Here is a 12,695-nt window from a genome sequence, read left to right on the forward strand (position 1 = left end):
TAATGGCCGTTATTTAGATGCCTCTCGGGCATCATTTTATATAGGCCAAGAAAATCTAATAACCATACACCAGTTCGAGAATTTTTGGGCTTATTTATGTAAGATTGTTCTTATATTTTGGTCTAAAAACTGAACCAAATTTTGTCTTGTGGCACATGATTTTGTTGCATAAATTTGTTTGAAAACCAGAAGAAAGATTGATTTAAGCTGTCTTTTTGGGGTTTGTTTTGTTCTTTTTATAACTCAGCTTGGGACCGGATTTTTGCAACCCGATAGATAGCATGATAATGAAATTACCTTGTTATTAGGTATATTGTCAGGAGGAATTATTAGGTATATTGGATATACCATACCATGTGTCAATGTTTGATATTTGACAGGTTCCCAATGGATTAGAGTTACTTCCTTTAACCAACAAAAAAATATTATTGCATGCAACCGTTGTATACAACGTACTTCTCATGATTACCCGATCATACAACAATAATCTCTTGGACTGGTGAGAGCAGTAAAGTATAAGCAATGCCTCCATTTTACGCTGATCATTCATTCTTGGACTATTGAAACCAATAAAGTATAAGGAAGGCCTCCACTTTGCACAGAAAGTTGCCTTCTTTGTTCCCACAAGTCAAAGGAGTTGTTCTATATTTGTTTACCACTTGAGTCAAGACAAGAAAAAGAGGACAATGGGATGAAGAAAGTGACAGATTTCGACTATAAAGAGGGGCTTTTGCACACACACCCGTCCTTAGAGCATCTAGTCTAGACCACCATGATTTGCCCTACATTTTAATGAGGAAGAAAATTATGATAAAGACATGGACACAATTTCATTTCGAATACCAACCCAGGAATAGTAAAAGAACGTGAAGGCACATTGTGGGTGTGGGGCATTCAACTTTTTTTATTTTCCTCCCAAGAAAAGATACTTTAAACCAATGACGAGTCAGAAAATCTATCCAGAAGGTCATCCTCAAATGATAAGATTCAGAAGCGAAAAAAAATATATATCATCTGATAATAAAATCCTTTGTATTAATTTCTATATCATTCCAAAATATTTACAACAGAGCTTAGGTTGGCAATCTTCAATTTGAATTGTCATGCTTTTGAGCTTGTTTTTTTTGGGTAAGATGTCATGCTTTTAGTCTTAGGTAATTAGGTAAATAATTATTAAGTTATTACAAATAAAGAAATAATTAGAAAGGAAAGTAGCATAAGTTAGGGACATGCGAGACAAAAGTTTTCATCGTTACTTTTGTAGTTTTTTCAAAAGGTAAGATGGTGAAAAGGGTCAAATTTCAAAAATGTTGTATAAAAAAATCAAGTACAAATATGTAAAAAGATCAAATATGCTAAACATGAGAAGGGTCACTTGACCACTGCGAGCCTTCATTGGCTCCACCCATGCTTTAAACACCTGGCTTGGCTCCAAATTGAGAGAAATCCTTGTGTGAAACAGAAATAGCACTATTTTGCTATCCTCGGGCAATCATGACATACCACGCATGATAAATTTTCCACATAGCAATTTGTAATTGGTTAGGGATGGCAAAACAGTGCTTTCATACTAGTTTTTCTGCCAAACTGAAGCACTCCAATGAGAGCACAAGGTTCATATGGTTATAACTTCTAAGCTTTCTTTTATTCCAAAGTGAAAACATTAAAGGAAAGACAGACACAGTTTTCAGATTCCTTGATCTTGAGGACTTGGTATATAGCTTTTACTTTCTTAAAGCAACACCTTTAGACCAATGGCGAATTGGATACTAGTCTGCTTTGTGACTGTAAGTATAGTCAGCAGCACCTATTTGCAATCATGTGTCGATAATATGTCGATAACTTGTCGATGTTTATTTGTTTCAATAATTTGTGGATACGTTATTGAAAAAGGACGGACGTCTTGCAGAGCGAAAACCACATGAAGTGTGTGCACTGGTGTGTGCACTGTCAATTTATCATCCTAAGAAGAGCCAAGATGTCCAAGGAAGACAATTTGTTACGTCAATGTTGAGCCAGGTACCACAAGAAAACCAAACAAGATGAGGCCAACTTGAATAATTTTGCAGAGACAGATGATCACTTGCCAAAATATTGAAGCATGCACATGTACACAGATGTTAGCATTAAGAGCACAGCAAAAGAATGAAGAAAATAAGTAGAAACAAGAATCTGACTTTGCTTCTTTCCTTTAAGCAAAATTTGAGAAAATGAAAAACTGTGCTGCAAATCTCAACCATCAAGAGGATGAAGAACCAATCATCAAAGGCGAAGATGGAGGACGAGCGCGTCTTGTTCTGCTTCTTCCCCTCCGGGTTGTTGTGCCAGAAGGAGAGGATGATGGAGATGAAGAAGAATTAGAAGACGTTGCCAAATTGTTTGACTGGCTTGTTAATTTCTTCTTGTCTCCTTCATCTGCCTTATCTTCGATTCGATGATGTCGAACTTTTGTTGAATTTATAGTCACAGGAAGAACACAATTGCAGAGGAAGCCTGCAAATTAACAAATGGTTATCATTTGTTATGGATCAAACATCATAACCTTAAATGTATGATCCAAACAGGAAAATAAATAAATAAACCAACCAATTCTTACCAATTCGGGCAAGACGATTAACCCAACTTGGAATTGAATTTCCAGTCAATCTAACACATGCATCATTGCAGAAATGGTTGCAGTTTTTAGTGATCAAATTGTAGGCATTTCCTTTGTATTGCTCTGCAAGCTCTTCCATCACTGCCCTCACCTCTAAAGGTCCAACATCCGTTTTCCCAATCAGAATTGATTTTCTAAATGTAAACCCATCACACTTTTTTGGTTCTCCTTCAAATATTCCAGTTGTTGGATACTCATGAGCTCCAAATGCATATTCAACACCGTGAACTGCAAAAGCATCAAAACCTCCATTAACATTGAAAGAAAGAAGACAACAAAATTTTTTTTTTTTTCTTTTGCCCATACCATTAGATAGGGCAAATCCCAAATGTAAAAGGACAAAAACAAAATACCATGTAAAGCTCATTGTATTTAGGAAAAATAAACAAAAGAGAATTCATGAACCTTTGGTTTCTTACCAGAATCTGATACGGGGTTATGAACCACACAAACAATTATGTTTTCGGATTCGAGAAATTGAATAGACAAATTTTTATATCATATATTTGCAAATCATTCAAAACCCAAAAAGTTAACTCAATTGTTTTCTGTATTTCCTCATCAGCCAAAGAAAACTTGAATCTACCAACCAAACCCACCAAACCAGTACAAAGAAAGAGAACAAAAAAAAAACATGGATTTAACTACAGGATAACTTGAGCAAACTCAAGCACAGATCAAAGTCACACCAACAAAACTTCAGATTATGAAAAGAAAGAAGAGCAAGGAAAGAACAGGATGATGAGCAAAGAAGAAGCACTAACCCTGTACACCAGAGTGGTAAACTCCAAGGCCAAGCCAATAAGCGTAGCCATTGAAAGGTGTCAGATCGTAGACGTTGAGGTACACAGACACCGATCCACTGTCCTCAGTGCAGACACTCTTTCTGCACAACATTCTGGCGTTTCTTTCTGCATTTAGAGACTAAATGCTATAGCGGCAGTGTCATTTTCAGCTACATAACAAGCACCATGGGAACGAATTGCATCAGAATTTGAGTTGCTTTTTGGATTTTAAATTATGGGTTTTTGATTTTATTGGGATTTTTAATTGTTTCAAGTTAGAGAAGAGAATTTTGAGAATCTTCTGCTGATGCTTGATGGGTTCCACCAGTGAAAGGTGGTAGTGCTGCTGCTGCTTCTGCTGCCCTGTCTTTAAAAAAAAATAAAAATAAAAAAATGAGAAGAAGAAGAAGAAGAAGAAGACGGTGGTTGTTGCTATGTTATACAAATCTGGATCTGTGGATAATTGGGCTTCGATTTGATTGGAATTACAGGGGGGAAAAGCTGGAGTCTTGGTTGGTTAAAATCTGAGCTGGTCTCTCTCATCCCATTTAAAAATTTGAATTTATGGGAGAAAGTAACGTACACTCATTATGGAACATAGTGGGAGGGTGTCATATATTATATATTATGACTGTGATTAGTGGGATATTTAAATTTGAACTTTTAAAGAGAAAGGAAAAAAAAATCCTTTCTTATGGCTTTTGGGTGCAGAGAAAGAGGGTGAAAGGGCCCAGCCAGATGAAATGAATACTCATAATACTCTCATAGAATGTGGATTATATTTTTTTAAATTTTTTAATTTTTGGTTAACTAGTATTTAGGCGATCATCAGTCTTTAAAATTCAGTTGCGCAAGTCAAAGATTTGACGGTTGGGCTTCATCTTGACCTTAGACTAGAGTGGTTAAAGTGATCGGACTTTGGAATTTTAGAACCGTTGTGAAGATTTTTAACAGTGAGAGTTTCACCATGAGATTTGATACACTCCTCAGAAGGTCTTGCGAGAGTAGGGGTGTTTTTCGGCCGGAACAGATTGGAAATCACAGTTTCGAACTCCGTTTCATCATTTTTTGAAATTACGTAGGAGTTTAGATATGCCGAGAGTAAGGTATGCATAATAATCTCAGAGTTTTTTTTTATTCTTTCATGATATTAGTAAGTGATTGTACATGTTCTTATTAAAGAGAATTGTAGGATAATGGTAGAATAAGAAAGAGAAAGAACAATATTGATTTGAAAAAAAAAATTAAAAGGCAAAAGAGAGTGGGAAAATCACCTCCCAAAGTGTTAATTGCAATATTTATACTTAATAATAATAATAAGAAAATGGCAACATTATGATATGTTTATATTTTTATTCTAGTGTATAACTATTAGAAATAAGGGTGAGATTGTTAGTTTAGTGTTAGTGAATACAAATTATTTCAAAAGTTCCACAATATATATCGGTAAATATTTCGGTTTTTCAGTAATAATCGGTTTGATTAAATCTAGTCCGTAATCAATTAGTTTCGGCACTTTTTAGTATTTACAAATGGTCAGAAATTACCCCGAATATGTTGATATGTGGAGGAAGCTTGATATGGTTCAAATGGTGAGTTGGTTAACTCGAATGATTTTTGGGATTGGTTGATAACGAATCACGGGGGGAACACGAACACCCTTGTTTTATGAAGCTTCAAACCAACTTCTATGGATATTACTTGGGCTGGACTTTTTCAAAAGGGGCTTTTTCACTGCATAAGCCTTAGGCCTCGCCAATACCCATTCCCTCTTTCCATCAACTTCTAGCAAAAGCGTCTTCTCTTAAGCCCTTAAACCCTAAAAGCCTCTGAAACGCAACAACTCCATGGCACGGCTAATCAGACCCTTAAGAAAATGCATTCTTTCTCCTCTGTCTTCTTCTTCTTCTTCCAAAATCCTAGCTCAGCAAATACCCACTTTGCATTTTGCACATGAAGAACAAGTCTCCCTCTTAAACCCCAAGCTCCTCCCACCACAATGCCTTAGAACTTACATCTCTGAAATGCGCAAATCGGCCTTCGAAGGCCACGTTCTCAGACTGTTACGCAATGAAATACAATATGAACTCGATCGCTCTACTCCTAATCAGGTGCCCACTTAATCCACTCCCCCTCTCTCTTGTTTTTCCCTTTAAATTTTAAAACTTTCAATTTATGATGAGAAAATGGGTTAGGCTTTGTTTGGTTACTGAGAAATTGAGGGAAAGGGGAAAGAATTTGGAAATGTATATGAGCCTTAGGGTTTGTTTCGAGAATGGGGTTGTTGGGGATTTTTTTTTTCTTTTGACTTTCGAGGGGGAGTTGTTCAGAAAAATGACATATTATTAAAAAGTCTATATCTTTTTCTTTCGAATGGGTTTCTAGATAATGAAAGGTGCATTGGAGTCCATTTGATTGGGTTCTAGTAAAATCTTATGCAACCTAATAAGAAGTATTTCATTGTTTAAGATCCATCTGTAAACAAGCTAACTTGTGTGCCTGACATACTTTTTGGCCTGCCTATGAATTGCAATCTTCAAGGCTAGGTAATAGGTTGTATGCACGATGTTCTCGTCCCTTCCTGAGTTGTCTCAGCCATCTGTCATAGGATTAAAACCGTATTAAGTCATCGTCAGTGGTTAGTTTTTTGCGTTAAAAGTGCTTTTATATAATCTCTAGAAAACCTTTCCGTAGAAAAAGCTTTCCTTAATGAATAGGGAGTTAATTGATTTTCGGGTTGTAATGATGAATTCCTTTTTTTTCTTTTCAGCCAGTCACAAAATTCAAATCATTTACAGTTAACGACCGTCCTGGTGAGCAATGGATAAGCTTGAGGAGAAAATTTGAAGAGAATGAAGACATAAAGATTGAAGCCACCATGTTTGATGGAGCTGTTCCTGCTCCAAAATCTAGTGGCCTTGGCAAAGAAGTGCAGCTTCACATTACCATGATTGTCAATATCTCCAAGAAGGAAGGTGGTAATGTGTTGGAGATTATGTGCTCAGTTTGGCCAGATACTATAGAGATCAACAAGCTATTCGTCCGAGAGCCTGATAACATGCCAGCTCAGGCTTATGTGGGTCCTGAGTTCAAGTATGATGATATATCTTATTATACTAGTTCTTATTAATAACTTTAGTAACATAAATGTGTTAGAGATTTAGCAAAATTGTTTATTCATTCAGCTGAATTTTGTAGAACTCTTTTCTTCTTTTTGTTTTTTTCCTTTTCTCCTGCCATTTGTTTTTCTCTGTGCATGTTGCGTTGTGGTTTTTTCCTTTGGTGTGTTATTTTCTTTAAATTCTGTATCTGCAGAGCCTGAATGGTGATTTATGCTTTGGTCTAATAATATTGCTTCTGCCTTTATGGTAGTATTGATTTGTTTTTGTGGTTGGTTGTGCACAGGGAACTTGATGATGAGTTGCAAGACGCACTTTATGAATTCTCGGAAGCAAGGGGTATAAATGATGATCTTGCTGTTTTCTTGCATGAATACATGAAGAACAAAGATAAAACTGAGTTCATTAGATGGATGGGAACTGTGAAATCAGTTATTGAAAAGAAGTAGAGTGATTGGTTGTGCAACATTTTGGATGAACTTGATTTATCAATCCTATTTGTGTTGGGTAATGAAATTTCAACCTGGTTGCAATTGCACATGATCTTGTCCACTTGTATTTAACTGAGGGGAAGAAACTAGCACGATTATGTAAGTGGTCCTCTAATGTATTAAAATGGTTATTTGGAATCTCATTGTTGTTTTTAACTTTCCATCTTTGATTTTTTAAATTATGCAGCTTTTCATTTGAACTCTTTAGGCAAGTTGTTGCATTGGGCCATCCAAAGGAATAAAACAGCCCTCTAGTGGTGGCACATGCATCTATATGGGTTCTTGAAAATGTCTTCTTCTTCTATTTTTTCAGTCACCACGAGGATCCATTCTTACATTGTAACCTAAACTTTCACCTGTTAACCAAGCCAAAGTGCAGTGATTGTTCTGTCAATAAGTATAGCTGAAAAGATATATAAAGCTTTACTTGTGGATCTGTAGAGTGAGTTTGTTCACCATTGTTTTTCTGTCCTACCAAGTTTTGGGTAGATTTACTCAATCCAAGTACTAGGTTTTTGTTATGTGACTTTCCAGCAGTTTCATATCCAGTGGGAGATTATTGCTATTCAAAATTTTCTGCCTCAACTAGAGAGCAGCTCACATCATTATGACAACAATACTTGCTGCTGGTTATGCATTGAGATTAACGGGTTAATTTATGCATATTGCATATGGCTGGTGCTCTGCCGGTTGTTTTATGATAAGATTTCTGAAGCAAAATATCTAGCCTTACCAGTTCATGGTACAGTGATTTGATTTTGTCATGACAGATTTTGCTATTTTCTCTGATCTTGTTGGGAGCTGCCCTTGTTGGTTGAAATGGAAATCTTTTAAGTGGAAAAATTACATTTTCTCTCAAGTTTTGTTCTACGTCTGGTGGTTCTGTCATTGTATTTATCCACTGAATCAATTACTTAATACATTACGTAGCTTTTGGTTTCTCTTTTTTCAGTCCTACACACTGGCTTTTGCCATATTTTGTTTCTCAGACTTTGGTTTCAGTTCAGGTATCAGGTTAGAAATGTGCATCTGCCCTGAAAAAAAGACCTCTATTGAATTTTTGTTGTAGCTCCATAAAATTTGAACGCTCACTTTGAGATAATATTTGATCTCGGAAAGTGAACGAGTTGTTGCAGGTCGTAATCTGGTTTAAGACTACTTTTGGTGGTGTGTAGATGGTTATGCTCCTTGGATTATGCTGCTTGCTGAAGGTGTGTGGCCAGAATTGCATTCTCATTGAATGTCTGCATCCACTTTTACCAGTTCTGTTAACAAACATCAATGTAATGTCTTCATCCATTCCCCTTGCTTTTTTAGTTTTAACCATATATTCTCCTTTTCCGGCTGATTGAGATAGGCAACTCAAGTTCATGGAGTAATGTTTGTTTCTAGCTTCATAGTCTAAACTAAATTGCAATCAAGCTGAAATTATCAAGGTCTTGATATGTTGGTGTGTTCAACTAGTGGTCCTAGCTTTATTGAAAGATGCTCTATAGTACTATCTAGTCTGGTGAACTTCACATTCCACTACAATTGCTTTGTCGTTGCTAGACAGCCATGTTGATGGTGTATATTTGGTCAAACCCGGGATAAGATGAAAGTCTTATCTCTTTGGCTTGATTGAGCAATATGCATGAGTTCTAACCTTATGTCATGTTATTTTGGGTATCTTGGCTGGTCTACATCGTACTTTGCAACCCCTAGATCCTGAATTGGATCTAGACTATAATTCGAACTTCCTAGTAGGAGCCCTTTTTCTTAACCAGAACGACGATGGCACTGATTATGACACTTCTAGGCACAGGCACTAAACCAAAATCGACGAATATAATGCTTCAAGAAAATAATAAAAGAACAATTCTTTAATTGAGTGGTCAAATGGATTTGAATTCAAGTGATTTTTGATGGAGGGAATTTTTGAATTTATACCTAAAAAATAGATGGTTCGGATATTGAAATACAATGCGAAGTGAGCCCCACAAGTCTGTGCCTCGTAGATATATATTATGCTCACATAATTGGTTTTACAAATTTGAAAGGAAACGAGAATTCAACTTTTATGGTCCACTTAGAACAGTCCCGATCTTTTGGACTACAGGGGTTCAAGAGTTTTGTGGTCACTTACCATTGGATGTAAATTCAACGGTTCACTCACTCTTGCACTTCTTTTAAGAAATTTTTTTAAACCGTTGGATGTTACATCAAACGGTGGGTGACCACGGTCTCTTGGACCCCTGTGGTCCAAGAGATCAGAACTGCCACTTAGAATATCAGACTTGTCTTTCTTATTGTTATGTGCCATGCTGATCTCATCTATAGAACTTTTTTCCCTCTTATCCGTTGCCAAATTGTGTTGATTTTTTTTTTAATTTTAAAAAGTTTGTTTTTCAAACAATAGTTGTACATAAATGAACTTTCTTGAGACAGCCTTGAATATTCAACTTTGTATTTATTGAAGTCATTTGTATACAGAAACTATCTGGCAGTTAGTGTGTATCTTTGTTGACAAGTTTTTTTTTTCCTTTTTGTAATTTGAAATTTAATAAGGTGCTGCCCTTTTTTCCTTGTGGTATGTAGAGTTTGAAATCATAGAACTATTGATTTTAAAGATCTTAATTTGCACCAACAAACAAGGGGCTTGTAACTCAAGTGGATAAGAACATTTATTCATGCACCCAAGACGAGATTCTAGGTTCGATTTCCCCCGGAAAGTGATCATCTACCATTCTAATGGATTAATTTGGTATTTGCTTTTCATGGTTCTGTAGAGCATGCATAGAGCAACAGTTTCATTCTAATAAATAAAAAGGACACGTAGAATTATTTTGTACACAAACAGCAGCTTTGCAGTGAGTGAGACCACAATTTTCAAATTAGGTGAGGTCTCCAACCCTGTAATTTCAAGAAAGCGAGAGGAGGAGAAAATATGCATGAGTATGAAATGCTTGTGCCTTAATATTGTTTTAAGGGTTCAATTAAGTTCAGATTGATGATGGATTCTATTTTCTGTTTCTCTGTCTATTGAATGGGACAAACTTAAACCCCCACTAAGCAAGTCTAAAGCTTAATTTTCAGATGCAACCACGTTAAATAATCTCCTCCTTAATTATTATGAGATCCCAATAGAGAAAGACTTGTTCTTGGTTTCAAATTCTTCACCTAATCTCAGCAACATGATAGCTACACATTCACATGCATCTCTTTCTAGCTTGTGTTGTTTAAGTGTTTCTTAATTTAGAGGCAAAATGAAAGGCTCTTGCAATATTTTAAAGCCAAAATGGTAAAAGAATGAGGCAGTGTAACACAAAAAATATGGACAGCACAACTGATTTTTCCAAAAGCAAATTGGGCAGAAACTCCAAAACCCTAATCCTTCGTTTTCAAGACTTGACATTCTGTCTTCCTCAAAACCCCTTTTGCTAATCTCTGATTTCAATTATAGTTAACTGTCACAATGGCCAAAACCTCAATCACTTTTACATCTTAATTTAGGATAATCATGTTCTATTATGACTAAGATGATATAGTAAACATCAGATGGATCTGGACCCACCATTTGTGTGGGAGAGGTTTTGTAGCTAAGAAATCAAGGCAATCACCCTAATTTTAAAATATTGGGGAAAATTTGATGGGGGTGGGCAGAGATGAGGGTCATTATGTTTCTCTCACATGGCTTGTCACCAACCTCTTTGATCCCAACAGAGATGGTCTATTACTTCAACTGCAGGTGGGTCAAAAATGGTGCCATCTAGGACGATCTTGACCGTCCAATCTGTATAGGTCCTCGTCCATGTCAAATTAAAAGTCGGAAATGGCAATCACAAGAATCCAAATCTTTGCACGTTTTGTGGACCATAAATTCAAAAGTTTAAGATAGATATGACTCTAAAAGAGTGCAAGATTAACACACCTGGGTGGTACAGTGTGACATATTATCACAACATTAGCTGCCAAAATATTGTGTCCGTCTTTTTATATTTGAGTTCGATTTTCTTTTTTATATATTATTCTAGTTTAGAATATAAATTGTAGAGTTATTTAGACTTATTTAAAGTGGATAGTTATCAGTACAATTTATTCTAACGCATGTTGGACATAATCACTGCGGAATGAGTTTGATTTCGTAACGGCTGAAAGTATTGGGAAATTGCCTCCCCAATTAAAAGAAGAATGGCTGTCTTCATTTAATTAATTAGAGTATTAATTTCCAAATTAAGTGCATCAGCATTTGCAGAATGAAAAAATGCTACTTCCCCAACTTTCTTTTAGCAAGATTAATCATTGAATTATTGGTATATCACATGCAGCTTCAACTTCCAACACCTAACCTACAGCATTTGGCAACGTCCAAGCCAAGAATTTCAAAACAACTTCCCTAACAACTGTAGCCAAAATGAATGTACAAAAGTCACAACGCATACATGAAATTCCACAGAGAGAGAGAGAGAGAGAGAGAGAGCCTATAGATCAGTTAAATTTGAAACTGAAAAGAAAAAAATAAGAAGAAAGAAAAGTAATTGGGAAAGTGCTTAGAGCTTGAGGGACAAGTCAAGCTTCTGCAATTCATCTTGCTTAGTCTTGAAATGGCCAACACTGCTATTCCACCACAACCCTCCAATTCCTTCGGTCACCGGAGAAAACTTCCGAACACTAGTACTATTCACAAACCTTCCAACGCCACCGCTCGACGATGATGACGACGATCCAACTCCCCCCTGCACATGAAAAACATTGTTCTGTGGTACAGCAAGCCGCCCAATTGCAGGTTGTTGATCAAGAGACTTTCTCAGGCATCCATTACTATTACTATTATGCCCTCCATAAAGACTAGTATTTGTGGAACCGAAGGTGTTTGATAATTGGTAACAAGGCTTGTGAATTGTAGAATGCACTTGAACACCAAGTGACCTGTTGAAAGAGCCATGCAGAGGGAGAGAGGCCATGCTAGAGAATCTGTGTGAGAGTAAACTTGGAAGCCTAACTACGGCATCTGCTGAGGCTGCAGTACAATTACTCTTGTGCCCTTTCTTGGCTAGTGTTCTCTCTCTCTTATGAGCATTTTGGTGCCCTCCAAGTGCTTGTGAGCTGTAAAATTTCCTCTGGCAATAATTGCAGGAGAAAACCCTTGGCTCAGCAGCATCATGAGCAGTTATACCTTTAGGACTAGAAGTCTCTGGTGAAGAGTTTCCTGATGCGTTTGAATCAAAGCAGTTGATGAGATTGAGTTCTGGATTCGACCCGTGATCGCGTTCCTTGTTGGAGAGGCTTAGATCCAATAAAATATCAGTGTTTGGAGCTTGTGGTGGGTGTTCTTGATGATAATCATGTGCTTGTTGCATTTGTGGCTTTTGGGTTTCCATAATTGAGACTTTGTTCAGGCTTGGTGAGAGTATTTTGGAGCCTCTGAGACTGGGATGATGCTTGAAATTTTTAGGAGTGAGATATTGGTTCAGATGTTTGAGGCTTCATGTAGTAGTTTTGGACTAAAGAATGTGAGAATTTTCTCCCTCTGGGGTGATGGGTCTATGTAAAAATGGCATTTCCAAATTACAGAATGATACAATTTATAAGGAAAAAATCTGATGTGTAAGGTAAGGAATTGAAATTCCTAAATTACAGATGTACAGACCATAAAGTAAAAGTG

General features: G+C 36.6%; 3 protein-coding genes across 3 annotated transcripts; 1 reads left to right on the plus strand and 2 right to left on the minus strand.

The window, feature by feature from the left end:
• On the minus strand, positions 2,030-4,079 carry LOC18782612 (deSI-like protein At4g17486). Its single transcript, XM_007215871.2, has 3 exons — positions 3,421-4,079; positions 2,597-2,884; positions 2,030-2,493 (listed from the first exon to the last, which is right to left on the minus strand). Exons 1-3 carry the CDS (start codon positions 3,551-3,553, stop codon positions 2,240-2,242), a joined length of 675 nt encoding a protein of 224 aa, XP_007215933.1. The 5' UTR covers positions 3,554-4,079; the 3' UTR covers positions 2,030-2,239.
• On the plus strand, positions 5,073-7,207 carry LOC18782587 (uncharacterized protein At2g39795, mitochondrial). Its single transcript, XM_007216785.2, has 3 exons — positions 5,073-5,552; positions 6,212-6,534; positions 6,847-7,207. Exons 1-3 carry the CDS (start codon positions 5,289-5,291, stop codon positions 7,007-7,009), a joined length of 750 nt encoding a protein of 249 aa, XP_007216847.1. The 5' UTR covers positions 5,073-5,288; the 3' UTR covers positions 7,010-7,207.
• On the minus strand, positions 11,302-12,695 carry LOC18783491 (zinc finger protein 1). Its single transcript, XM_007216644.2, is given in 3 exon segments — positions 11,302-12,441; positions 12,444-12,491; positions 12,494-12,695. Coding segments are annotated over 3 exon segments (936 nt in total). The 5' UTR covers positions 12,521-12,695; the 3' UTR covers positions 11,302-11,580.

Source organism: Prunus persica, chromosome G3, assembly GCF_000346465.2.
Source record: "Prunus persica cultivar Lovell chromosome G3, Prunus_persica_NCBIv2, whole genome shotgun sequence".
In the NCBI taxonomy this organism is placed as follows: domain Eukaryota; kingdom Viridiplantae; phylum Streptophyta; class Magnoliopsida; order Rosales; family Rosaceae; genus Prunus; species Prunus persica.